This window comes from Salmo salar, chromosome ssa23 (genome assembly GCF_905237065.1).
Source record: "Salmo salar chromosome ssa23, Ssal_v3.1, whole genome shotgun sequence".
Taxonomy (NCBI): Eukaryota; Metazoa; Chordata; class Actinopteri; order Salmoniformes; family Salmonidae; genus Salmo; species Salmo salar.
Genome location: NC_059464.1, coordinates 11,215,142 through 11,240,954, shown reverse-complemented (window position 1 = coordinate 11,240,954; position 25,813 = coordinate 11,215,142). Strand labels below are relative to the sequence as shown.

General features: G+C 45.0%; 1 protein-coding gene across 6 annotated transcripts in view; it reads right to left on the bottom strand.

Annotated features, from left to right (window-relative positions):
* Positions 1–25,813, bottom strand: part of LOC106584049 (rho GTPase-activating protein SYDE2) — an 89,020-nt gene that overhangs the window by 8,681 nt on the left and 54,526 nt on the right. For all 6 annotated transcript variants that reach the window (XR_001323681.2, XM_014168863.2, XM_014168864.2 and 3 more), the window contains 2 exons: positions 5,436–5,617; positions 4,813–5,044 (listed from right to left, as the gene is read on the bottom strand). Coding sequence is in view for 5 of the 6 variants with exons in the window: in XM_014168863.2 (XP_014024338.2) it covers positions 4,813–5,044; positions 5,436–5,617 (414 nt within the window). In the remaining variant the exon portion in view is untranslated. The remainder of the gene's footprint in view (positions 1–4,812; positions 5,045–5,435; positions 5,618–25,813) is intronic.

The window sequence follows — 25,813 nt, the reverse complement described above, 5'->3', positions numbered from 1 at the left end:
GTTGGGACTCTGCTGTTGGGACAGCTTTACTTAGGCCCTATCAATTTATGGGCACCGTTTGTCACCGTCATAGTGCAATTCATGTATTGTTTAGTTTTGTGTTGTGTAGTGGCTTTGCTGGCATGCATCTAAAAAATATATTTGTTTGCCCCACAAGATTTACATGCTAAAATTGCCACTGCACACACATACAGTACATTAACACTCTCCTCCCCGACACAAAACAAAGCACGTACAGAGACCAAGCCAAGCATTCTCCCACTCATACACTCCCAGACACACACTCCAGGCCTATGCAACAATGCATTGGAAGGTGTGGACCTTGTGAAGAAGCTGAAAATATCCTATAATGGTTTTTAAATGTTAGAGTAAAGCTGGGAGAGCTATGGGCTAAGGTTAGGACTGGAATGTCCTTAATTATAGACTGGCCACATTACACACTGAGCTGAGGAAGTGGGCATAAAGGACAGGAGGTATATGTGTGTGTGTGTGTGTGTGTGTGTGTGTGTGTGTGTGTGTGTGTGTGTGTGTGTGTGTGTGTGTGTGTGTGTGTGTGTGTGTGTGCGTGCGTGTGTGTATAAACATAGGGTTGCAGGCCAGCCAAGACTTAAATTTCAGCTTGGTCAAGGTTAGAGTTACTCACTCAGGACACACCTCTAGGCTCTAGCCAGGGATGGAAACTACACTGTGACCCCCAAGTATGTTTTACTCAAATACTTCTAGTAAGTTGAACTCAAAGTAAATGAAAAGTGATTATTACTTAAAATGTTTATATGGTACTGACCCAAACTAAATGAGAAGTCGCATATACTACATTTTTTAAAGTTATGATAACAAACTTTTTACCCAGCATGCTCTACTTCAGGTAGATTTTTTGGAAATGTTTTTAATATCTGTGTTTTTGCATGTACATTGAGTGATTGGTTGATTCATATTATGCTACACAAAGATAAATAACATACAATTTCCTAAACTGATCCAATCATTTGTTAGATTCTTGGCACCCATTACTGAAATGGTTGTTACAGTTTTAATGGCTTAGATAGTATCTGCACATTGTTCCTAATCCCGGCAGTCATTATGAAATAAGGTTGCAGGTGAATAAAAATTCCAACTGTTGGATTTCCAAACTCCAATTCCAACAAAAATTACACTTTGCAAGCCAGCATAATGTGACTTTCAAGCTTCCAGAAATCCCAGATGGAAGATTCAAATCTGGGAATTTGGAGAAAGTTACTGGAATTTTGCAACCCTACTAACAGGCCTGACGTGGCCCGTAAACCATGAGTTTCAGGCCACTGTATTAGGGTAATGCTAGGCCTCAAAATAAGGCCTTAAGAGATATGTAATGTATCATCATAAAGAGCTTAATTATAATGATAATATTAGCCAAGGAACTCACTTGAAGGCCACAGGTTCAAAAATGTATGAATTCAAGAACCATGTCTCTGTCACTAACAAATACATTCATGGGGGGTAAGTCTACAATTCGCTCGAAAAAGGCAAGGCACACTGAGAAATTATATTGGCTTAATGTTGGCGAGGCTTCCAATTTATTATTTTTGGCCACCCGTGAGTAGAAGTGTTGTACCAGTTTAACTGGTCTATGGTAGAGCTAGATCTTTGCAGCTGACAAATTAATGGGTACAATATTCAACAGCAGTCTGTTCTCTCAGGTACAAAATTATCTGAGATGGTTTCCTTGGACTGAATATCTAACTAGCACTAACATGTTTGCAATCTTTAAATAAGGATATATTCCATGTACAGAATTTGTTTCATGTAAGATTTTGTATATGGAGTACTGAAAGTATTCATACCCTTTGACTTTTTCCACATTTTGTTGTGTTACAGCCCGACTTAAAAATGGATTCAATAGATTTTTTTTCTCACCCATCCACACACACAATACCCCATATTGACAAAGTGAAAACATTATGTGACTTGTTAAGCAAATGTTTTACTCCTGTACTTATGTAGGCTTGCCATAACAAAGGGGGTGAATACTTATTGACTCAAGACATTTCAGCTTTCATTTTTTATTAATTGGTAAACATTTTGAAAAACATAATTCCACTTTAACATGATCAGGTATTGTGTGTAAGCCAGTGATAAAAAAAGTCAAGGGATGTAAATATTTTCTAAAGGCACTGTATACAGTTGAAGTCGGCAGTTTACATACACTTAGGTTGGAGTCAATTAAACTCCTTTTTCAACTTCTCCACAAATTTCTTGTTAACAAACTATAGTTTTGGCAAGTTGGTTAGGACATCTACTTTGTGCATGACACAAGTCCTTTTTCCAACAATTGTTTACAGGCAGATTACTTCACTTATAATTCACTGTATCGCAATTCCAGTGGGTCAGAAGTTTACATACACTAAGTTGACTGTGCCTTTAAACAGCTTGGAAAATTCCAGAAAATGATGTCATGGCTTCAGAAGCTTCTGATAGGCTAATTGACATCATTTGAGTCAATTGGAGGTGTACCTGTGGATGTATTTCAAGGCCTACCTTCAAACTCAGTGCCTCTTTGCTTGACATCATGGGAAAATCAAAAGAAATCAGCCAAGACCTCAGAAAAAAAATTGTAGACCTCCACAAGTCTGGTTCATCCTTGGGAGCAATTTCCAAATGCCTGAAGGTACCACGTTCATCTGTACTAACAATAGTAAGCAAGTATAAACACTATGGGACCACGCAGCTGTCATACCGCTCAGGAAGGAGACGCGTTCTGTCTCCTAGAAATTAATGTTCTTTGGTGTGAAAAGTGCAAATCAATCCCAGAACAACAGCAAAGGACCTTGTGAAGATGCTGGAGGAAACAGGTACAAAAGTATCTATATCCACAGTAAAACAAGTCCTATATCGACATAACCTGAAAGGTCGCTCAGCAAGGAAGAAGCCACTGCTCCATAACCGCCATAAAAAAGCCAAACTACGGGCTAACACAACAAAATGTGGAATAAGTCAAAGGGTATGAATACTTTCAGTGCTCCATATGCAAAATCTTACATGAAACAAATTCTGTACATGGAAAGGAGGAATGGGCCAAAATTCACCCAACTTATTGTGGGAAGCTTGTGGAAGGCTACCCAAAACGTTTGACCCAAGTTAAACAATTTAAAGGCAATGCTACCAAATACTAATTGAGTGTATGTAAACTTCTGACCCACTGGGAATGTGATGAAATAAAAGCTGAAATAAATCACTCTCTATTATTATTCTGACATTTCACATACTTAAAATAAAGTGGTGATCCTTACTGACCTAAGACAGGGAATTTGTTACCAGGATTAAATGTCAGGAATTGTGAAAAACTGAGTTTAAATATATTTTGCTAAGGTGTATGTAAACTTCCGACTTCAACTGTATTGTAAGGTCTGTCGTCAGGAATGGACCAAGGCGCAGCGGGAATGTGGATACTCATATTTCTTTAATAAAAACACGCAAAGCATCCACAGGGAAAAACAATAAACAATACTCACGACGACAGGAACAGTTTTGCAGGCACACCAAACGCAGTGCAAAAACAACTACCCACAACCACAAGGAAAAACACACAGTACTATATAGGACTCCCAATCAAAGGCAACTCAACACACCTGCCTTCAATTGGGAGTCCAACAACCAACTCACACGTAACACAAAAATCTCTGCCACGTCCTGACCAAAACTAATACAATTGCTCCCTCTGCTGGTCAGGACGTGACATGTATACACAACACTATGAAGTTAAATTGGTTAGAGAGAATGTTAGAGATCTGAGGGGATTAGACAGTTACTGTATAGTCTTACAGTTTTCTCTTCCCCATCCTCCTTAAGAGGCAGCACATCCATCGGCACAGGATTTGACAACCAAACCCCCTAGCAACCCTACGCTCATCTTTCTTTCATATCCCTATATCCCAGTTATACTCAACAGTGCATATCTGTCTCTCGTATCACCGTGCACACAAAGAAGACAGCTGCTGAGAGCAGAACAGAGACACATTACCAACCATAGAGCCACAGTTGGTCCAGGATGTCTTCGGATGCATCCCAAATGGCACCCTATTCGCTTTTACAGTGCACTTCTTTTGACCAGGTCCCATAGGGCTCTGAACAAAAGTAGTGCACTATATAAGGAATAGGGTGCCATTTTAGACGCATACTTTCTCTGGACGGTGATTTATATAAAAGCGTCCTTTTTCCCCCTTGCTTGGTTTACAGTAAGGCTTTGGCCATCCCGTCATGATGAAGCACTCTGTGGAGCATTTAATCTACGATGAATGAACAGATGTGGCGAATGGCTATCTGCTGGGGTGTGTGTGCGTGCGTGCGTGCGTGCGTGCGTATGTATGTGTCAGCCAAAGCGCCATCCCAGCCTTTTAAAGTCATGTTTGGAACAGAACCACAGCACAGTGCTGGGAACAATTTCCACTAGAAAGCATCCAGGGGAACATAGTGTCCTTCTAAGAAATGGCTTGTCTGATTTTGGGTGAATGCTTAAGTCTGTTATTACTTGTTTATTAAGTTGTTGGTTTAGTAATTCAGAATGCCGATGTGCTGTAGACACACTACTCAACGGCCTAATCTAAAAGGCTGATACATTCACTGCAGGAGTAATGAGCCAGTAATTAAGATAGTCATTTAGTAAATATAAAAGGCCTCTAGATCCAGTGGTACTGCATGGTACTACACCATGAAGTATACTGGTTTAGAATGTATCCCTGACCAAGATGGCTGCCATTATCACCTCATTCTAGAGTTATGAAGGTTCATTTCAAACACCACTCTAGTATTGTAATGTATATCTATGGTGGAGGTTACCTGGCCATAGCTGCAGCAGGTAGTGTAGCACTTCGATATGTTTCTTGAAGTGCAGGGCGCTGGCCAGCTCCTCCGAGTCGATGAAGACCCGGTTGCTATGACAGCTGGCCTCCTGGCGTTGGCTGAGCAGCACGGGGCCGAAGCATACCGCCAGGTTCTGACACGTCATCTTGTTGACCTCATGGTGTGACGCCACCAGCTTCAGATGGTCCAGCAGCCTCCGCAGGGTCAACTGGGGTAACAGAGACAGAGAGCATGCTGGGTAAGGGTGGATTAACACTGACCAATGACACGGCTCATTTTAGAAGCACAAACACACTAAGGGAAAGGGAATACCTAGTCGGTTGCACAAAAATGCATTCAACCGAAATGTGTCGGTTATTGGGTCTTTGTTTATGTTATTGTTATTTCCCTCAGCTACTGTTATTTTCCAACATCAAGAGGGTTTGAAACTGTGTACTGTGAACGCTGCACAGTACTAATGAACATTACTGAAGGAACTTGGTGAATGTAGAGAACCAAGAGCACTGTGAACCCAAAAAGGCAACTGCAAAAGCACTTTGTGACAAATGTTGATTCATGAATAAACTTGATTGATCGATTGAAGAGGAACTGTCCCTTACCCTCTCCACATCTGGCAGGTTCTCCAGGAGACTGACGGTGTGTTCTGTGTCTGCCGGGTCATTTTCACATCCTCCTGCTCCGATACGCAGAGGTCTCTGAGCCATAGAGTCCAACACAGTCTCATACAAGTGCTTAGTGATAAGGGGGTAGGGCAACTCACGCAGGTAGTCCTTCAGAACACCTGGAGAGAGAGAGAGAGAGAGAGAGAGAGAGAGGAGAGAGAGGAAGAGGGAGGGAGGGGAAGAGAAGGGTGAATGAGAGGGAGTGGGAGAGAGAGAGGGAGGAGATGGCGAGAGAAGAAGTAGGGGAAGGGAGGTGAGAGAGAGTATGAGAAACCCTTCAGTGAGTTAACAGAAAAATAATCTCTGATCATAACAACTCTGATAATGATGATGACGCTGCTACTTAAGAGGACAGCAAAGATTTTCACCAGAAAGGAGACAATGAACAACACCACTGTCTGTTTGTGCTCTGTGGACCTAATCAGCTGGGCTTCATATGTTTTTTTTTTTTTACACGGCTCAATGAAGTGAAATACCTCTTATGTACTACTTCACAAGACAGCTTAAAATACCTGACAAATCCCTAACAATATTAGCTTTTCTCAATAACGACTCTTCATAAAGATAAGTGTTTTCTTCTCCCCTTTTATTACAGCAGGCCAGACCTGGCACACACTGCTGGCTGCCAAGGCTTTTAAGACTCTTTGTTGTGGTGGGCTCTATTCTGATTGAAATCAGGTGTGACATGGCAGCCTCAGAATGTCGGAGAAGGTGGTGGGGCGAAGAGGGTGGGGGGGACTCGGTTCTGTGATGGCGTGGGCGTTCACACCTGTAACTCCAGCCACATTCAGCCTTCACCAGGCGCAGACAAAAGAGACGAACAAACATAAAGCCCACACTGTCTATATACACTAAGCCCCTTGCCTTTTCTTTTCATGAAGGAGGAGGACAAAAAATAACAGACAAATACAGAAATAAAGAAGAAAAAAGTATTGACAGCGTGTCAATTCTTTGAGGTGGACTGGATTATTTTCTTTCTTTTGTGCCTAAGTACCCAGCTAGCACATTTGGTTCATTGGAAGTTGTGGGAACGTATAATCTTTTGTGTTTACGTTCTGAGAACAAATGTTCTGGGAATGTTATTCTACCCCCCAAGACATAAGACTGCTAAATATTTAGTAAAAAAAATTGAGAACAAACTTTGAGGGCGTTCTTCTACTCCCTAGCCAGAAGACTGCTAAATAGTTAACCAATTAGATACCCGGACTATCTGCATTGACCCTTTTTGCGCTAACTTTTTTAAACTCATCACATATGCTGCTGATACTATTTATTATCGCTCACTTTATTCCTAGTTATATGTACATATGTAACTCAATTACTTTGTACCCCTGCACATTGACTCGGTACTGGTACCCCGTGTATATATCGTTACTCATTGTGTATTTATTATTACGTTTATTATTACGTGTTTTACTTTAGTATTATTTATACAGTTGAAGTCGGAAGTTTACATACACTTAGGTTAGAGTCATTCAAACTCGTTTTTCAACCACCCCACAAATTTCTTGTTAACAAACTATAGTTTTGGCAAGTTGGTTAGGACATCTACTTTGTGCATGACACAAGTCATTTTTCCAACAATTGTTTACAGACAGATTATTTCACTTATAATTCACAATTCCAGTGGGTCAGAAGTTTACATACACTAAGTTGACTGTGCCTTTAAACAGTTTGGAAAATTGCAGAAAATGATGTCATGGCTTTAGAAACTTCTGATAGGCTAATTGACATAATTTGAGTCAATTGGAGGTGTACCTGGGGATGTATTTCAAGGCCTACCTTCAAACTCACTGCCTCTATGCTTGACATCATGGGAAAATCAAAAGACATCAGCCAAGACCTCAGAAAAAAAATTGTAGACCTCCACAAGTCTGGTTCATCCTTGGGAGCGATTTCCAAACGCCTGAAGTTACCACGTTCATCTGTACTAACAATAGTACGCAAGTATAAACACCATGGGACCACGCAGTCGTCATACCGCTCAGGAAGGAGACGCGTTCTGTCTCCTAGAGATGAACGTACTTTGGTGCGAAAAGTGCAAATCAATCCCAGAACAACAGCAAAGGACCTTGTGAGGATGCTGGAGGAAACAGGTACAAAAGTATCTATATCCACAGTAAAACGAGTCCTATATTGACATTGACGCTCAGCAAGGAAGAAGCCACTGCTCCAAAACCGCCATAAAAAACTTTCACTGAATGTTTTAATAAGACGTTTAGTAACATTGCTAGCTTATTTGGGGTTAACTTTTTTGAAATCCAAGCACAGATAGGCATTAATCGTGCAAACACATTTCTTTTTTATTGTGACATTGGGATTTTTTTTTTTTATCACTTCTAGAATATGGCTGTAACGTAACAAAATGTGGAAATAATCAAGGGGTCTGAATACTGACTCAAAATGTTCTATCTTATAACAATAAGCATTTGTGCCAATTTGAATTAAAAATGGTTCAGTGGGTACTGACGGAACATAGGGCCGAGGGAACATAGGGAACATAGGAAGAGTTTAATGTACATTTTTACCAATATTTTATTTCTAACATTCTACATTACAACTCACCGTCTAGTAGTTTCATAGTGACAATGTTCCCTAACAGATTTAGAGGAGCAAAGAGAGCAGGAATCAATCTTCACTTTGTAATCCTGTCCATTCCCATTGTCCACTTAAGGAAGAGAATCATTAACTTAATGCTGTCCCGTCTATTTCAGACTGCCTGGCATAATCACCATCCCTGCTACCCACTAATCCAGCCAGAGACAGGAAACAAAGAGCAGATTGACCATTAAGTGGGAATCTGGGATTAGGCTGCTTTTTAGTGGTGGAATAAACAGGATTTCCTCCCCAGAGATGGAATAATAAAGTACTGTTCCATTCTATTCTCATTCCAGTGCATGAAGTCTGGCAGGAATGCAGTAGGTGGACTCCTGTTGACATAGTGATGTACAGTGCATTCAGAAAGTATTTAGACCTTGACTTTTTCCACATTTTGTTACGTTACAGCCTTATTCTAAAATGTATTAAATAATAAACAAATCCTCATCAATCTACACACAATACACCATAATGACAAAGTGAATAAAAAAAAAATACATTTTAGCAAATGTTTCAAAATAAAAAACAGAAATAACTTATTTACATAAGTATTCAGAACCTTTGCTATGAGACTCAAAATTGAGCTCAGGTGCATCCTGTTTCCATTAATCATCCTTGAGATGTTTCTCCAACTTCATTTGAGTCCATCTGCAGTAAACACAATTGATTGGATATGATTTGGAAAGGCAGACATGTTTATATAAGGTCCCACAGTTGAAAGTGTATGGCAGAGCAAAAACCAAGCCATGAGGTCGAAGGAATTGTCCGTAGAGCTCCGAGACAGGATTGTGTCAAGGCACAGATCTGGAGAATGGTACCAAAACATTTCTGCAGCATTAAAGGTCCCCAAAAACACAGTGGCCTCCATCATTCTTAAATGGAAGAAGAATAGAACCGCCAAGACTCTTCCTTGAGCTGTCTGCCCAGCCAAACTGAACAATCTGGGAGAAGGGCCTTGGTCAGGGAAGAACCTGATGGTCACTCTGACAGAGCTCTAGTGGTCCTCTGTGGAGATGGGAGAACCTTTCAGAAGGACAACCATCTCTGCACACTCCACCAATCAGGCCTTTATTGTAGAGTGGCCAGATGGAAGCCACTCTTCAGTAAAAGGCCCATGACAGCCCACTTGGAGTTTGCCAAAAGGCACCTAAAGGACTCTCAGACCATAAGAAACAAGATTCTCTTGTCTGCTGAAACCAAGATTGAACTCTTTGGCCTGAATGCCAAGCGTCACGTTTGGAGGAAACCTGGCACTACGGTGAAGAATGGTGGTGGCAGCATCATGCTGTGGAGATGTTTTTCAGCAGCAGGGACTGGGAGACTAGTCAGGATCGAGGATTGTAAGTCGCTCTGGATAAGAGCGTCTGCTAAATGACTTAAATGTAAATGTAATCCTTGATGAAAACCTTCTCCAGAGCGCTCAGGACCTCAGACTGGGGCGAAGGATCCCCTTCCAACAGGATTGTAAGTCGCTCTGGATAAGAGTGTCTGCTAAATGACTTAAATGTAAATGTAAATGTAATCCTTGATGAAAACCTTCTCCAGAGCGCTCAGGACCTCAGACTGGGGCGAAGGATCCCCTTCCAACAGGACAAGGACCCTAAGCACACAGCCAAGACAATGCAGGAATGGCTTCAGGACAAGTCTCTGAATGTCCTTGAGTGGCCCAGCCAGAGCCCGGACTTGAATCCGAACGAACATCTCTGGAGAGAACTGAAAATAGCTGTGCAGCGACGCTCCCCATCCAACCTGACAGAGCTTGAGAGGATCAGCAGAGAAGAATGGGAGAAACATCCCAAATATAGGTAAGTCAAGCTTGTAGCATCATACCAAAGAAGACTCAACGCTGTAATCCCTGTCAAAGGTGCTTCAACAAAGTACTGAGTACAGGGTCTGAATATTTACTGTACCAGTCAACATTTTGGACACACCTACTCATTCAGGGGTTTTTCTTAATTTTTACTATTTTCTACATTGCTGAATAATATTCATGTTGGAACCAAAAAAGTGTTAAACATCTAAATATATTTTATATTTCAGATTCTTCAAAGTAGTCACCCTTTGCTTTGATGATAGCTTTGCACACTCTTTTCCACCAGTCTTGAAGGAGTTTCCACATATGCTGAGCACTTTTTGGCTGCTTTTCCTTCACTCTGCAGTCCAAATCATCCCAAAGCATCTCAATTGGGTTGAGGTCGGGTGATTGTGGAGGCCAGGTCATCTGATGCAGCACTCCATCACTCTCCTTCTTGGTCAAATAGCCCTTACACAGCCTGGAGGTGTGTTTTTTTTGGGTCATTGTCCATCATGAAGTGCTTTGAGAGACTAGTCAAGGACCATATCACCTCCACCCTACCTGACACCCTAGACCCACTCCAATTTGCTTACCGCCCCAATAGGTCCACAGACGACGCAATCGCAATCACACTGCCCTAACCCATCTGGACAAGAGGAATACCTATGTGAGAATGCTGTTCATCGACTACAGCTCAGCATTTAACACCATAGTACCCTCAAATCGTCATCAAGCTCGAGACCCTGGGTCTCGACCCCACCCTGTGCAACTGGGTCCTGGACTTCCTGACGGGCCTTCCCCAGGTGGTGAGGGTAGGTAACAACATCTCCACCCCGCTGATCCTCAACACTGGGGCGCCACAAGGGTGCGTTCTCAGCCCTCTCCTGTACTCCCTGTTCACCCACGACTGTGTGGCCATGCATGCCTCCAACTCAATCATCAAGTTTGCAGACGACACTACAGTGGTAGGCTTGATTATCAACAACGACGAGACGGCCTACCGGGAGGAGGTGAGGGCCCTCGGAGTGTGGTGTCAGGAAAATAACCTCACCCTCAACGTCAACAAAACAAAGGAGATGATGGTGGACTTCAGGAAACAGCAGAGGGAGCAGCCCCCTATCCACATTGACGGGACAGTAGCGGAGAGGGTAGAAAGTTTTAAGTTCCTCGGCGTACACATCACGGACAAACTGAAATGGTCCAACCACACAGACAGCGTGGTGAAGAAGGCGCAGCAGTCCCTCTTCAACCTCAGGAGGCTGAAGAAATTCGACTTGTCACCAAAAACACTCACAAACTTTTACAGATGCACAATCGAGAGCATCCTGTCGGGCTGTATCACCGCCTGGTACGGCAACTGCTCCGCCCATAACCATAAGGCTCTCCAGAGGGTAGTGAGATCTGCACAACGCACCACCGGGGGCAAACTACCTGCCCTCCAGGACACCTACACCACCTGAGCCACTGCCTGTTCACCCCGCTATCATCCAGAAGGCGAGGTTAGTACAGGTGCATCAAAGCGGGGACCGAGAGACTGAAAAACAGCTTCTATCTCAAGGCCATCAGACTGTTAAACAGCCATCACTAACATTGAGTGGCTGCTGCCAACATACTGACTCAACTCCAGCCACTTTAATAATGGTAAAATTGATGTAATAAATGTATCACTAGCCACTTTAAACAATGCCACTTCATATAATGTTTACATACCCTACATTACTCATCTCATATGTATACACTGTACTCTATACCATATACTGCATCTTGCCATCTTGATGTAATGTATCACTAGCCACTTTAAACAATGCCACTTTATATGTTTACATACCCTACATTACTCATCTCATATGTATATACTGTACTCTATACCATCCACTGCATCTTGCCTATGCCGTTCTATACCATCACTCATTCATTTGTTAGCTAGCCAGCCATCGAGGTTAGCTAGCCAGCTATTTCCGTCCCCCGCGACGCCTTTTTTCCTAACCCAGCCAACTATTACCGATGAGCAGCATTGTAGAAACTAAATACATTACAAGGAACGTCTTGATTAGTGTTATGTTAGCTAGCTAGCTACAAAGTTGCTTTGTATCATGACAAGGTGTAGTACTGAAACTATCGAGGTTACCTAGCCAGCTACACATTCAAAGTCAACAACGCAGCCACTGCTAGCTAGCCTACTCCACCAGCCAGCAGTACTGTATCATTTTAGTCAATAAGATTTTTGCAACGTAAGCTTAACTTCCTGAACATTCGAGACGTGTAGTCCACTTGTCATTCCAATCTCCTTTGCATTAGCGTAGCCTCTTCTGTAGCTTGTCTACTATGTGTCTGTCTATCCCTGTTCTCTCTCCTCTGCACAGGCCATACAAACGCTCCACACCGCGTGGCCGCTGCCATTCTAACCTGGTGGTCCCAGCGCGCACGACCCACGTGGAGTTCCAGGTCTCCGGCAGCCTCTGGAACTGCCGGTCTGCGGCCAACAAGGCTGAGTTAATCTCAGCCTATGCTACCCTCCAGTCCCTAGACTTCCTGGCGCTGACGGAAACATGGTTTACCACAGATAACACTGCTACTCCTACTGCTCTCTCCTCGTCTGACTACGTGTTCTCGCATACCCCTAGAGCATCGAGCCAGCGGGGTGGTGGCACTGGAATCCTCATCTCTCCCAAGTGGACATTCTCTCTTTCTCCCCTGACCCATCTGTCTATCTCCTCATTTGAATTCCATGCTGTCACAGTTACCAGCCCTTTCAAGCTTAACATCCTTATCATTTATCGCCCTCCAGGTTCCCTTGGAGAGTTCATCAATGAGCTTGACGCCTTGATAAATTCCTTTCCTGAGGATGGCTCACCTCTCACAGTTCTGGGTGACTTTAACCTCCCCACGTCTACCTTCGACTCATTCCTCTCTGCCTCCTTCTTTCCACTCCTCTCCTCTTTCGACCTCACCCTCTCACCTTCCCCCCCTACTCACAAGGCAGGCAATACGCTTGACCTCATCTTTACTAGATGCTGTTCTTCCACTAATCTCATTGCAACTCCCCTCCAAGTCTCCGACCACTACCTTGTATCCTTTTCCCTCTCGCTCTCATCCAACACTTCTCACTCTGCCCCTACTCTGATGGTATTGCGCCGTCCCAACCTTCGCTCTCTCTCTCCCGCTACTCTCTCCTCTTCCATCCTATCATCTCTTCCCTCTGCTCAAACCTTCTCCAACCTATCTCCTGATTCTGCCTCCTCAACCCTCCTCTCCTCCCTCTCTGCATCCTTTGATTTCCTCTGTCCCCTATCCTCCAGGCCGGCTCGGTCCTCCCCTCCTGCTCCGTGGCTCGACGACTCACTGCGAGCTCACAGAACAGGGCTCCGGGCAGCCGAGCGAAAATGGAGGAAAACTCGCCTCCCTGCGGACCTGGCATCCTTTCACTCCCTCCTCTCTACATTTTCCTCTTCTGTCTCTGCTGCTAAAGCCACTTTCTACCACTCTAAACTCCAAGCATCTGCCTCTAACCCTAGGAAGCTCTTTGCTACCTTCTCCTCCCTCCTGAATCTTCCTCCCCCCCCCCCCCCTCCTCCCTCTCTGCGGATGACTTCGTCAACCATTTTGAAAAGAAGGTTGACGACATCCGATCCTCGTTTGCTAAGTCAAACGACACTGCTGGTCCTGCTCACACTGCCCTACCCTGTGCTTTGACCTCGTTCTCCCCTCTCTCTCCAGATGAAATCTCGCGTCTTGTGACGGCCGGCCGCCCAACAACCTGCCCACTTGACCCTATCCCCTCCTCTCTTCTCCAGACCATTTCCGGAGACCTTCTCCCCTACCTCACCTCGCTCATCAACTCATCCTTGACCGCTGGCTACGTCCCTTCCGTCTTCAAGAGAGCGAGAGTTGCACCCCTTCTGAAAAAACCTACACTCGATCCCTCCGATGTCAACAACTACAGACCAGTATCCCTTCTTTCCTTTCTCTCCAAAACTCTTGGTACGTGCCGTCCTTGGCCAGCTCTCTTGCTATCTCTCTCAGAATGACCTTCTTGATCCTAATCAGTCAGGTTTCAAGACTGGGCATTCAACTGAGACTGCTCTTCTCTGTGTCACGGAGGCTCTCCGCACTGCTAAAGCTAACTCTCTCTCCTCTGCTCTCATCCTTCTAGACCTATCTGCTGCCTTTGATACCGTGAACCATCAGATCCTCCTCTCCACCCTCTCCGAGCTGGGCATCTCCGGCGCCGCCCACGCTTGGATTGCGTCCTACCTGACAGGTCGCTCCTACCAGGTGGCGTGGCGAGAATCTGTCTCCGCACCACGTGCTCTCACCACTGGTGTCCCCCAGGGCTCTGTTCTTGGCCCACTCCTATTCTCGCTATACACCAAGTCACTTGGCTCTGTCATATCCTCACATGGTCTCTCATATCATTGCTATGCAGATGACACACAATTAATCTTCTCCTTTCCCCCTTCTGACAACCAGGTGGCGAATCGCATCTCTGCATGTCTGGCAGACATATCAGTGTGGATGACGGATCACCACCTCAAGCTGAACCTCGGCAAGACGGAGCTGCTCTTCCTCCCGGGGAAGGACTGCCCGTTCCATGATCTCGCCATCACAGTTGACAACTCCCTTGTGTCCTCCTCCCAGAGTGCTAAGAGCCTTGGCGTGACCCTGGACAACACCCTGTCGTTCTCCACCAACATCAAGGCGGTGACCCGATCCTGTAGGTTCATGCTCTACAACATTCGCAGAGTACGACCCTGCCTCACACAGGAAGCGGCGCAGGTCCTAATCCAGGCACTTGTCATCTCCCCGTCTGGATTATTGCAACTCGCTGTTGGCTGGGCTCCCTGCCTGTGCCATTAAACCCCTACAACTCATCCAGAACGCCGCAGCCCGTCTGGTGTTCAACCTTCCCAAGTTCTCTCACGTCACCCCGCTCCTCCGCTCTCTCCACTGGCTTCCAGTCGAAGCTCGCATCCGCTACAAGACCATGGTGCTTGCCTACGGAGCTGTGAGGGGAACGGCACCTCCGTACCTTCAGGCTCTGATCAGGCCCTACACCCAAACAAGGGCACTCCGTTCATCCACCTCTGGCCTGCTCGCCTCCCTACCTCTGAGGAAGCACAGTTCCCGCTCAGCCCAGTCAAAACTGTTCGCTGCTCTGGCACCCCAATGGTGGAACAAGCTCCCTCACGACGCCAGGACAGCGGAGTCAATCACCACCTTCCGGAGACACCTGAAACCCCACCTCTTCAAGGAATACCTGGGATAGGATAAAGTAATCCTTCTAACCCCCCCCTTAAAAGATTTAGATGCACTATTGTAAAGTGGTTGTTCCACTGGATATTATAAGGTGAATGCACCAATTTGTAAGTCGCTCTGGATAAGAGCGTCTGCTAAATGACTTAAATGTTAAATGTAAAAATTAATATATTTTTATTCATTTCTTTACACTTGTGTGTGTAAGGTAATTGTTGTGAAATTGTTAGGTTAGATTACTCGTTGGATATTACTGCATTGTCGGAACTAGAAGCACAAGCATTTCGCTACACTCGCATTAACACCTGCTAACCATGTGTATGTGACAAATAAACAACGCCATAAACGCTGTCTGCCATCTGCCCGGTAAAGCTGAAACCGGAATTCAGCCGTTTAGAGCACATTTCTCCAGCGTGCCAGTGGTCATCGAAGATGAGCATTTTCCCACTGAAGTCAGTTATGACGCCGAACTGCAGTCAGGTCAAGACCCTGGTGAGGACGTCGAGCACACAGATGACCTTCCCTGAGACAGAATCTGACAGTTTGTGCAGAAATTCTTTAGTTGTGCAAACCCACAGCTTCATCAACTGTCAGGGTGGCTGGTCTCAGATGATCTCACAGGTGATGAAGCCGTAAGTGGAGGGAAAGGGGGATGCCTAGTCAGTTGTACAACAATGCATTCCACTGAAATGTATAATTTTTTTACCTTTATTTAGCTAGGCAAGTCAGTTAAGAACAAATTCTTATTTACAATGACGGCCTACCCCGGACAATTGTGTGTGTGTGTGTGTGTAGCAACTCAGAGCAGAGAGATTGCAGCCATTATGTGTGGGGTAAACAATTAGCCTGCTATGACTCCGCGGTTGGAGTACCTTAACCCCTGTTGGGGCCTGACACACACACTCACACAAAACACAAGGCAAGGTCAGGCTCAGGGGTGAACAGGTGTCCTTGCTCTGCAGGTGTTACCCTTATTTTCACAGCCTGTCTGACAGGCAACAAACATGCCATGGAGAGGAGGACTGTTGTTCAGGGAAGGTGTTTTGGGATTTTGTGCCAGTAATTAGCTTTGAATTGCCTCAGAAAGTTTTTTTGGTCAAAATTGTAATCACTGAAAGGCAAATCTCACCATAGATCGGCCCGACAACTGAAACAGTAGATTTTTGCAGAAACTCTACAGAAATATCAGGAAACATTATAACATCCATACACTACAAAACCAACACTGTAATGGGGGCAATGCTCCAAAACCTTTGAACTCTTGTTAAAACAAAAACTGCAGGCTGCCGTCGGCCGGTGCCACCCTAAAGCAAAAAATATCAGACTTGTTCTCCCCTACCAACACTACAACCCCAATTTCCTCACCCCCACTACCCCCCATCCCCTCGAACCAGCAGACCAGTAGAGAGAGGGCCGGGAGGGGGGTGTCCAGTCCTTGTGTTGCCTCCAGGTGTTGCTGACACCGATCCACCCACTCACACAGGGCCAGGGCTGTAGGTCTTTGTATGGCGGGCTGACCAACTCCCTCCGGGGCCTCCCTGCCTCCTGGTGGCCCAGAGCTCAACTAATCCACCATGCGTGAGTGAGCCAAATACCATCTGTGTTTGTTTGGCAACAAAGGGGTCACTTGTCTTTCCATGTCTTCACTGCATGGGGAGGGCTGGGCTGGAGTGGAGGGGCAGAGGGAGGAAGGAAGTGGACTGGCGGTATGAAAAATAATTCAAGTCAGCTAGCTGAGCGACAAACTGGGGTCTGTATCCCTGATAACAAACTAGGCTTGCAAAACGAGGTAATCTATGGTAGTCTATGGTAACTTTGTTCATTTATACTTGAATAACCTTTTTAAAAAGTATTCATATACAGTGTAAATGTTTTATATCTGTGCCCATATTGTCCATGAGTTTCTAGTAGAAAGACCATGGGGCTTAAGAGAAAATAGCCTAATTAATGAAAAAAGCATCTAATCAACAATGGCATTATTTTCTATTAATTCTGCAACTCTTCTAACTACTGACTTTAACTCACAACTGCCACCAGTTTGGCGTCAATATTTACAACAAAGACATTGACATTATGTATTTTACAAAGTGTGTAAAAAATATATAAAGGACATGCTGAAACCCTTATATTAAACACCAATGGTATTCACTAAGTTGACGGTATATATTTAGGATAATGTTTGACAACTTTGTCACTATTTTAAAATCATCGTACTTAATAATTTTTTATATAAACTCAGCAAAAAAAGAAACGTCCCATTTTCAGGACCCAGTCTTGCAAAAAATTCGTAAAAATCCAAATAACTTCACAGATCTTCATTGTAAAGGGTTTAAACACTGTTTCCCATGCTTGTTCGATGAACCATAAACAATTAATGAACATGCACCCGTGGAACGGTCGTTAAGACACTAATAGCTTACTGACGGTAGGCAATTAAGGTCACAGTTATGAAAACTTAGGAAACTAAAGAAGCCTTTCTGCTGACTCTGAAAAACACCAAAAGAAAGATGTCCAGGGTCCCTGCTCATCTGCGTGAATGTGCCTTAGGCATGCTGCAAGGAGGCATGAGGACTGCAGATGTGGCCAGGGCAATAAATTGCAATGTCCGTACTGTGAGACGCCTAAGACAGCGCTACAGGGAGACAGGACGGACAGCTGATCGTCCTCACAGTGGCAGACCACGTGTAACACCTGCACAGGATCGGTACATCCGAACATCACACCTGCGGAACAGGTACAGGATGGCAACAACAACTGCCCGAGAAACACCAGAAATGCACAATCCCTCAATCAGTGCTCAGACTGTCCGCAATAGGCTGAGAGAGGCTGGACTGAGGGCTTGTAAGCCTGTTGTAAGGCAAGTCCTCACCAGACATCACCGGCAACAACGTCGCCTTTGGGCACAAACCCACCATCGCTGGACCAGACAGGATTGGCAAAATGTTCTCTTCACTGAAGAGTTGTGGTTTTGTCTCACCAGGGGTGATGGTCGGATTCGCGTTTATCGTCAAAGGAGTGAGCGTTACACCGAGGCCTGTATTCTGGAGCAGGATCAATTTGGAGGTGGAGGGTCCGTCATGGTCTGGGGCGGGGTGTCACAGCATTATCGGACTGAGCTTGTTGTCATTGCAGGCAATCTCAATGCTGTGCGTTACAGGGAAGACATCCTCCTCCCTCATGTGGTACCCATCCTGCAGGCTCATCCTGACATGACCCTCCAGCATGACAATGCCACCAGCCATACTGCTCGTTCTGTGCAGGATTCCCTGCAAGACAGGAATGTCAGTGTTCTGCCATGGCCAGCAAAGAACCCGGATCTCAATCCCATTGAGCACGTCTGGGACCTGTTGGATCAGAGGGTGAGGGCTAGGGCCATTCCCCCCAGAAATGTCCGGGAACTTGCAGGTGCCTTGGTGGGAGAGTGGGGTACCATATCACAGCAAGAACTGACAAATCTGGTGCAGTCCATGAGAAGGAGATGGACTGAAGTACTTAATGCAGCTGGTGGCCACACCAGATACTGACTGCTACTTTTGATTTTGCCCCCCTCCCTTTTGTTCAGGGACATATTATTCCATTTCTGTTAGTCACATGTCTGTGGAACTTGTTCCGTTTATGTCGCAGTTGTTGAATCTAATGTTCATACAAATATTTACACGTTAAGTTTTCTGAAAATAAACGCAGTTGACAGTGAGAGGACCTTTCTTTTTTTGCTGAGTTTATAAGACCACACAGAGGCCCAAAGATAATTACAGACACCTGTGATAATCTCAAGTACCCAAAAAGGCCACTAGATGTCATGTGATAAAATCCTTGAAAGTTATCCAAATTCTGGTAGTTTACAGGTAAACATAGAAAGTTAGCAGTAATATAATACCCTCCCTTTGCAACCCTATAACAAACTAACAAGTGAAAAAGGAGTCTCCACTTTCGGTTTCTTCTTTGGAGCAACTAGCACCCCAAAACACTGGCCTACCTTTCACTGTTCTGTTCATTTTAGAACATCACTGAGGCTTTTTGTTAGCTTCCTGCCAAGCAGAAAGTTGCTTGAAAGGGCTGATAGGGCTATCCTCTCAGATAACTGTCAAATGTCCTTGCATTAGCTACCAGGTGGAGCAACAACATCAGTTAACCCTTGTGTGGTGTTCGGGTCTGTAAGGACCCATATTCAATGTTTACTAAAATAAAAATGATACAATGATTGAACCTGAGACTCATTGGCCTTGGCTCATTTTCTGTGAAGAACATGTAAAATAACACATTTTCATTGAGTGCACACTGCACCCCCCTACACATGTATATTACATATGTGGTGTTTCGGTCCACTTGAACCGAGGGTAATAATAGTGTGGAAAAGTGTGTGTGTATGTGTGTAGGTGAAAACAAGTACAAATTAAACAAAAAGGTTTGCTGTGTGCCTTCACTCTGTCCTCCTCCTCCCTGGCCTAGCACCAAGAACCTGTCTGTCTGTCTCCCTGCCTGTCTGCCTGTCTCCCGCTTTTCTCGCACTCTTTACCCTTTGTAGTGTGTGAAGATGAAGAATTTTCAGAATATGAGGACCATATCTCTGTCAATTCGGTGTCTGACAGGGAGTTGGAAGAAGAGGATGAGATTTACCCCCAGCCAGTCCCAGGACCAGCCCGTCAGCAGCCAGCTCATCAGCAGCTTGAAGGAGGAGAAATACGGATGTCATTTTTTTTTTATTGTGAGGTCTTCTTGCCCAAGGAATGAGCCACCCCGCATGGCTGCCAACGTGATAAGGATGCAACCAGGGCCGACGCAGATGGCGGTTACTCATGTGCAGGACATAGTCTTCTTTTGAACTGTTCATCCCAGACACCATTCTGAAAATGATTCTGGACTGCCCTAATTTGGAGGGAAGGTGTGTTTTTGGAGAGAGACGGAAGGAGATGGACCAAACTCATTGACATGCATACTTTGGGGTTCTTATCCTTGCTGGTGTTTTCACATTCAAATGGGGAATCCACAGAATCCTTGTGGGATGCAAAAACTGGCAGATAACTTTTCTGTGCAACAATGTATCTGGAAAACTTCCACATTATTTCCAGGATTATCCACTCCGATAACCGAGACACCAGACCAGTTCGGCGGCAGAGAGACAAGCTAGCTGTAATCAGGTCAGTGTGTGGGATAAGTGGGTGGACCGCCTTCCTCTGTTTTACAACCCTGGACCCAACGTTACTGTTGATGAGCAGCTTATACCATTTAGGTGCTGCTGCCCCTTCAGGCAGTACATATCATCTAAACCCGCAAAATATGGAATCAAGATCTGGGCTGACTGCGATGCTGCTTCATCATATGCGTGGAACTTGCAAGTGTATACGGGGGCGCCAGGGGGAGGAGCCCCTGAGAAGAACCAAGGGATGCTGGTTGTCTTGGACGTGACAGGGACTCCGTGGCCGCAACATCACATGTGATAAGTAAAACAGCGCCGGAGAAAAAGGCAGTTTTATGTGCCGCCAACCGATTGCGTTTTTTGGTTCGTAACTTATTTTTTTACTTATTTTGTACATAATGTTGCCGCTACCGTCTCTTATGACCGGAAATAACTTCTGGACATCAGGACTGCGATTACTCACCACGGACTAGCAGAATCCTTTTTTTCCTTTGACGAGTCTGACGAGCCCGACGCGAACGATATACTACTTTCTCGGGAAAAGGCCCAGATCTGCCTTATGAGAATTCGTAGGCGATCGAATAAACCCCCACTTCCTTCCATTCAGCTAGCAAACGTGCATTCTTTGGAGAATAAAATACCTTCGCGGAAGATTAAACTACCAAAGGGACATTCAAAACAGTAATATCTTATGCTTCACAGAGTTGTGGCTGAACGACGACACTATCAACATACAGCTGGTTGGTTATACGTTGCACCGGCAGGATAGAACAGCAGCGTCTGGTAAGACAAGGGGCAACGGACAAAGTGTTTTTGTAAATAACCGCTGGTGCACGATATCTAAGGGAGTCTCGAGCTATTGCTCGTCTGAGGTAGAGTATCTCAGGATAAGCTGTAGACCACACTATCTACCCAGAGAGTTTTCATCTCTATTTTTCGTAGCTGTTTACATAGCACCACAGTCAGAGGCTGGCACTAAGACAGCACTGAATGAGCTGTATTCCGCTATAAGCAAACAAGAAAATGCTCACCCAGAGGCGGCCCTCCTAGTAGCCATGGACTTTAATGCAGGGAAACTTAAATCTATTTTACCAAATTTCTATCAGCATGTTAAATGTGCAACCAGAGGGGAAAAAAAAACTCTGGACCACCTTTACTCCACACACAGAGACGCATACAAAGCTCTCCCTCGCCCTCCATTTCGCAAATCTGACCATAATTCTATTCTCCTGATTCCTGCTTACAAACTCAAATTAAAGCAGGAAGCACCAGTGACTAGATCAATAAAAAAGTAGTCAGATGAAGCAGATGCTAAGCTACAGGACTCTTTTGCTAGCACAGACTGGAATATGTTACGGGATTCCTCCGATGGCATTGAGGAGTACACCACATCAGTCATTGGCTTCATCAATAAGTGCGTTGATGACATCATCCCCACAGTGTCTTCACTGACATTTTCAACCTCTCCCTGTCCGAGTCTGTAATACCAACATGTTTCAAGCAGACCACCATAGTGCCTGTGCCCAAGAACACTAAGGTGAACTGCCTAAATGACTACCGACCCGTAGCACTCATCTGTAGCCATGAAGTGCTTTGAAAGGCTGGTCATGGCTCAACACCCAACCCTAGACCCACCTGAATTTGCATACCGCCCCAACAGATCCCCAGATGATGCAATCTCTATTGCACTCCACACTTCCCTTTCCAACCTGGACAAAAGGAACACCTATGTGAGAATGCTATTCATTGACTACAGCTCAGCGTTCAATACCATAGTGCCCTCAAAGCAAATCAATAAGCTAAGGACCCTGGGACTAAACACCTGCCTCTGCAACTGGATCCTGGACTTCCTGACGGGCCGCACACAGGTGGTAAGGGTAGGTAATAACACATTCGCCACGCTGATCCTCAACTCAGGGGCCCCTCAGGGGAGCGTGCTCAGTCCCCTCCTGTACCCCCTGTTCACTCATGACTGCACGGCCAGTCACGACTCCAACACCATCATTAAGTTTGCCAATGACACAACAGTGGTAGGCCTGATCACCAACAAGACAGCCTATAGGGAGGAGGTCCGAGACCTGGCCGTGTGGTGCCTTGACAACAACCTCTCCCTCAATGCGATCAAGACAAAGGAGATGATTGTGAACTGCAGGAAAAAGAGGACCGAGCACACCCCATTCTCATCGACGGGGCTGCAGTGGAGCAGGTTGAGAGCTTCAAGTTCCTTGGTGTACACATCACCAACAAACTAACATGGTCCAAACACACCAAGACAGTCGTGAAGAGGGCACGATAAAACCTATTCCCCCTCAGGAGACTGAAAAGATTTGGCATGGGTCCTCAGATCCTCAAAAGGTTCTACAACTGCACCATCAAGAGCATCCTGACTGGTTGCATCACTGCCTGGTATGGCAACTGCTCGGCCTCCGACTGCAAGGCATTACAGAGCGTAGTGCGAACGGCCCAGTACATCACTGGGGCCAAGCCTTCTGCCATCCAGGACCTCTATACCAGGCGGTGACAGAGGAAAGACTCCTGAACACCTAATCAAATGGCTACCCAGACTATTTGCATTGCCCCCCCCCCCTCTTTTACACCGCTGCTACTCTTTGTTGTTATCATCTATGCATAGTCACTTTAATAACTCTACCTACATGTACATATTACCACCTCAACTAACCGGTGCCCCCGCACATCGACTCTGTATCGGTACCCCCCTGTATATAGTCTCGCTATTGTTATTTTACTGCTGCTCTTTAATGACTTTTATTTCTTATTCTTATCTGTATTTCTTTTTAAACTGCATTGTTGGTTAGGGGCTCGTAAGTAAGCATTTCACTGTAAGGTCTACTACACCTGTTGTATTCGGCGCATGTGACTAATACAATTTGATTTGATAACTTTTTTACTTCGCACAAGCTGGGACAGGAGCTCCTCAAGAGGAAGCTGACGATGGTAGGAACAGTACGAAAAAACAAGCCAGAGCTCCCACCTGGGCTGTTAAATACACGGAACAGGCCTATTAATTCCTCTGAGTTTGTGTTCACGGCTGTCACGTCCCTAGTGTCCTATGTGCCAAAGAAAGGCAAAAATGTGGTACTCATGAGTACGCTGCATAGGGATGGGCGAGTCTGTGTGGCCAGGAAACCAGAAATCATAATGGATTACAATGCCACAAAAGGAGGGGTGGACAATTTAGACAAGCTGGTGACTGGCTACAGCTGCAAAAGAAGAACCCTACGCTGGCCCACTTGTGATTTTCTTCAACATCTTGGACATCTCAGCTTACAACGCGGTTGTCATTTAGATGGCATTGAACCCAGATTGGAACAGAGGGAAGCTCCAGAGGAGACGGCTCTTTCTCGAGGAGCTGGGCAAGTCATTGGTAAGACCTCAAATCCAGAGGAGGCAACATATCCCAAGGACCCCAGCTTCTGCAGCCATAGTGAGGAGGATTCAGGAGGAGGATGCTGGTGTGAGTGATGTTGTTGCTTGTATGTGTGTGTGTCTGAATCTCCTACCTTGGCCTGCTGTAACTATATATGTGCGTGACTGAGTGAGTGAGTGAGTGAGTGAGTGAGTGAGTGAGTGAGTGAGTGAGTGAGTGAAATATTAGTAAAATTCCTGAACTAAGTGTTTTCATCATTGTAGATTGCAGCCGGTAGCAACAAGAAGAAGCGCTGCAATGTGTTGGGACCCAAGAAGGACAGGAAGACAGTACACATGCATCAAGTGCAAGAAATACATTTGCAACCACACACAGTAAAACTCTGTCCCTCATGTGGTGTATAGACCGGCCTTAATTTGTGTTCAATGGGGCTCATTTATAATTTTCATAAAATACTGTATGTAAAATTTGTCCTTCCAATTTGTTCAGTTCAAAGCAATAAACATCAATAGTGATGAAAACCTTGTTTCATTTATATTTGTTCAAGATAAACATGATTTATTCCACCCATGTTTTGATTATATAAAAAAAAAAAACGCTTTTATTGATAAATGTGATCTAGCAGAGGTAAATGGCAAATATTAACCATGTATGCTGTCTATACTGCTTGTAATTGATATAAGTCAACATCTAAGTATTAAGTATTTTTTTATGTAAATTGTTATGGCTGTATTGGGTCCATCAGACCTGTGAACATTGGGCGAATAACAAAAACATGAACACCACACAAGGGATCCTTGTATAGGCTCCTAGCTATGTTACATCGGCTAAAAATAAATGATACTTCAAGAAGAACTGTTACTGACCCTGTTACTGACCCAGTAGGCCTCTCAACTGCCTCCCTTGGTTAAGCATTACGGATTCTACAAGCAGGACCAGAGGAGTCCGAGGTAATCTCTGCCCGGTGGACTGAAACACACAACCGTGACTAAAAGTAAATCGAGCAGCTTGTCCCTCCATCTGTGCTCCTGTCTAAAGGGGCTGTGGGACTGGAGGGTGGCTCTGTGGACACTGGATCCTGGGGGAATGTTCCCTAGTCAAAAGGGGCTGAGAGAGAGAGAGAGAGAGCGCTTCTGGCCCCCTACACCTCCCTCCCTGATTTAAGCCACATCCCAGCTGTTAACACAGACTCTGATTCAATTACAGTACAGATCTGCAAAGTCTAGACTCCTGCTGTCTGTCTACTGACTCCATGTTAACCTACAATAAAACGTCTGAATGTACATAGCAAAAACTTTATGGGGTTAAACTGAAAGTGCAAGAAAAATCTAACCCCAGAAAATCTGCTGATACAAAAACAGAGTTAGCTAAATAAATTCAGTTCATTTATGTCAGCTACTGTTCTGTATTCAGAGCATGACAACCATGATGAGGCTGTTTAGTGAAGTTGGTAACTTTGTCTGGGATCAAGGTTTGAAACAAAGGAAGGCCAGGCAGCGCACATGTTTTGCAAGCTTTGGATTGAACTTTGACTTGGTCTTCCTTTTCACTACCTCTGCCTTTTAAATTAGCCGTGTGACAAGCCAGCCCTCACCGACACCTCTTAGCTCATACTTTTGGCATGCTTATTAGCTAGCCTCTCTGTCTCTCTCTCTGGCTGGCCTGACTCCACTTAAACCACCAACCCCCATACCCCAAGCCCCTCTATCTACCACCGCTCTCTGCCCAGCCTAACCCAGCCCTGCCCAGCCCAGGACAACCACCCTTCCTCTCTTTCTCTCTCTCCCTCACTCCACTTCCTCAGCCCATCTGTAACAGCCGCATGCTCGGCAGAGCAAATTTAGGCAGCAAGCAAAAAACAACAATCCACACTGGTGTTGGCCCTTTTTTTATTACCCGTTCAACTATTAACTGTGTTCTTTGCTCTGCCATGCAATGCATTCAGATCAAAGCAGGCATCATACGAGGACACCTATATGGGCCTCTTCCTAATCCCACAATGCAGAGGGCTTCCATGGTCTTCCTCTTTTTTGGTGGGAGAAATCCATGAGCAAGTATTTTTCTATTAACTGTCTATTCCCGGAATCTGTATTCATTGGTTGACTGAAGGTGACATGGCAGGCAGACTCTAGAAGTGAACAGAT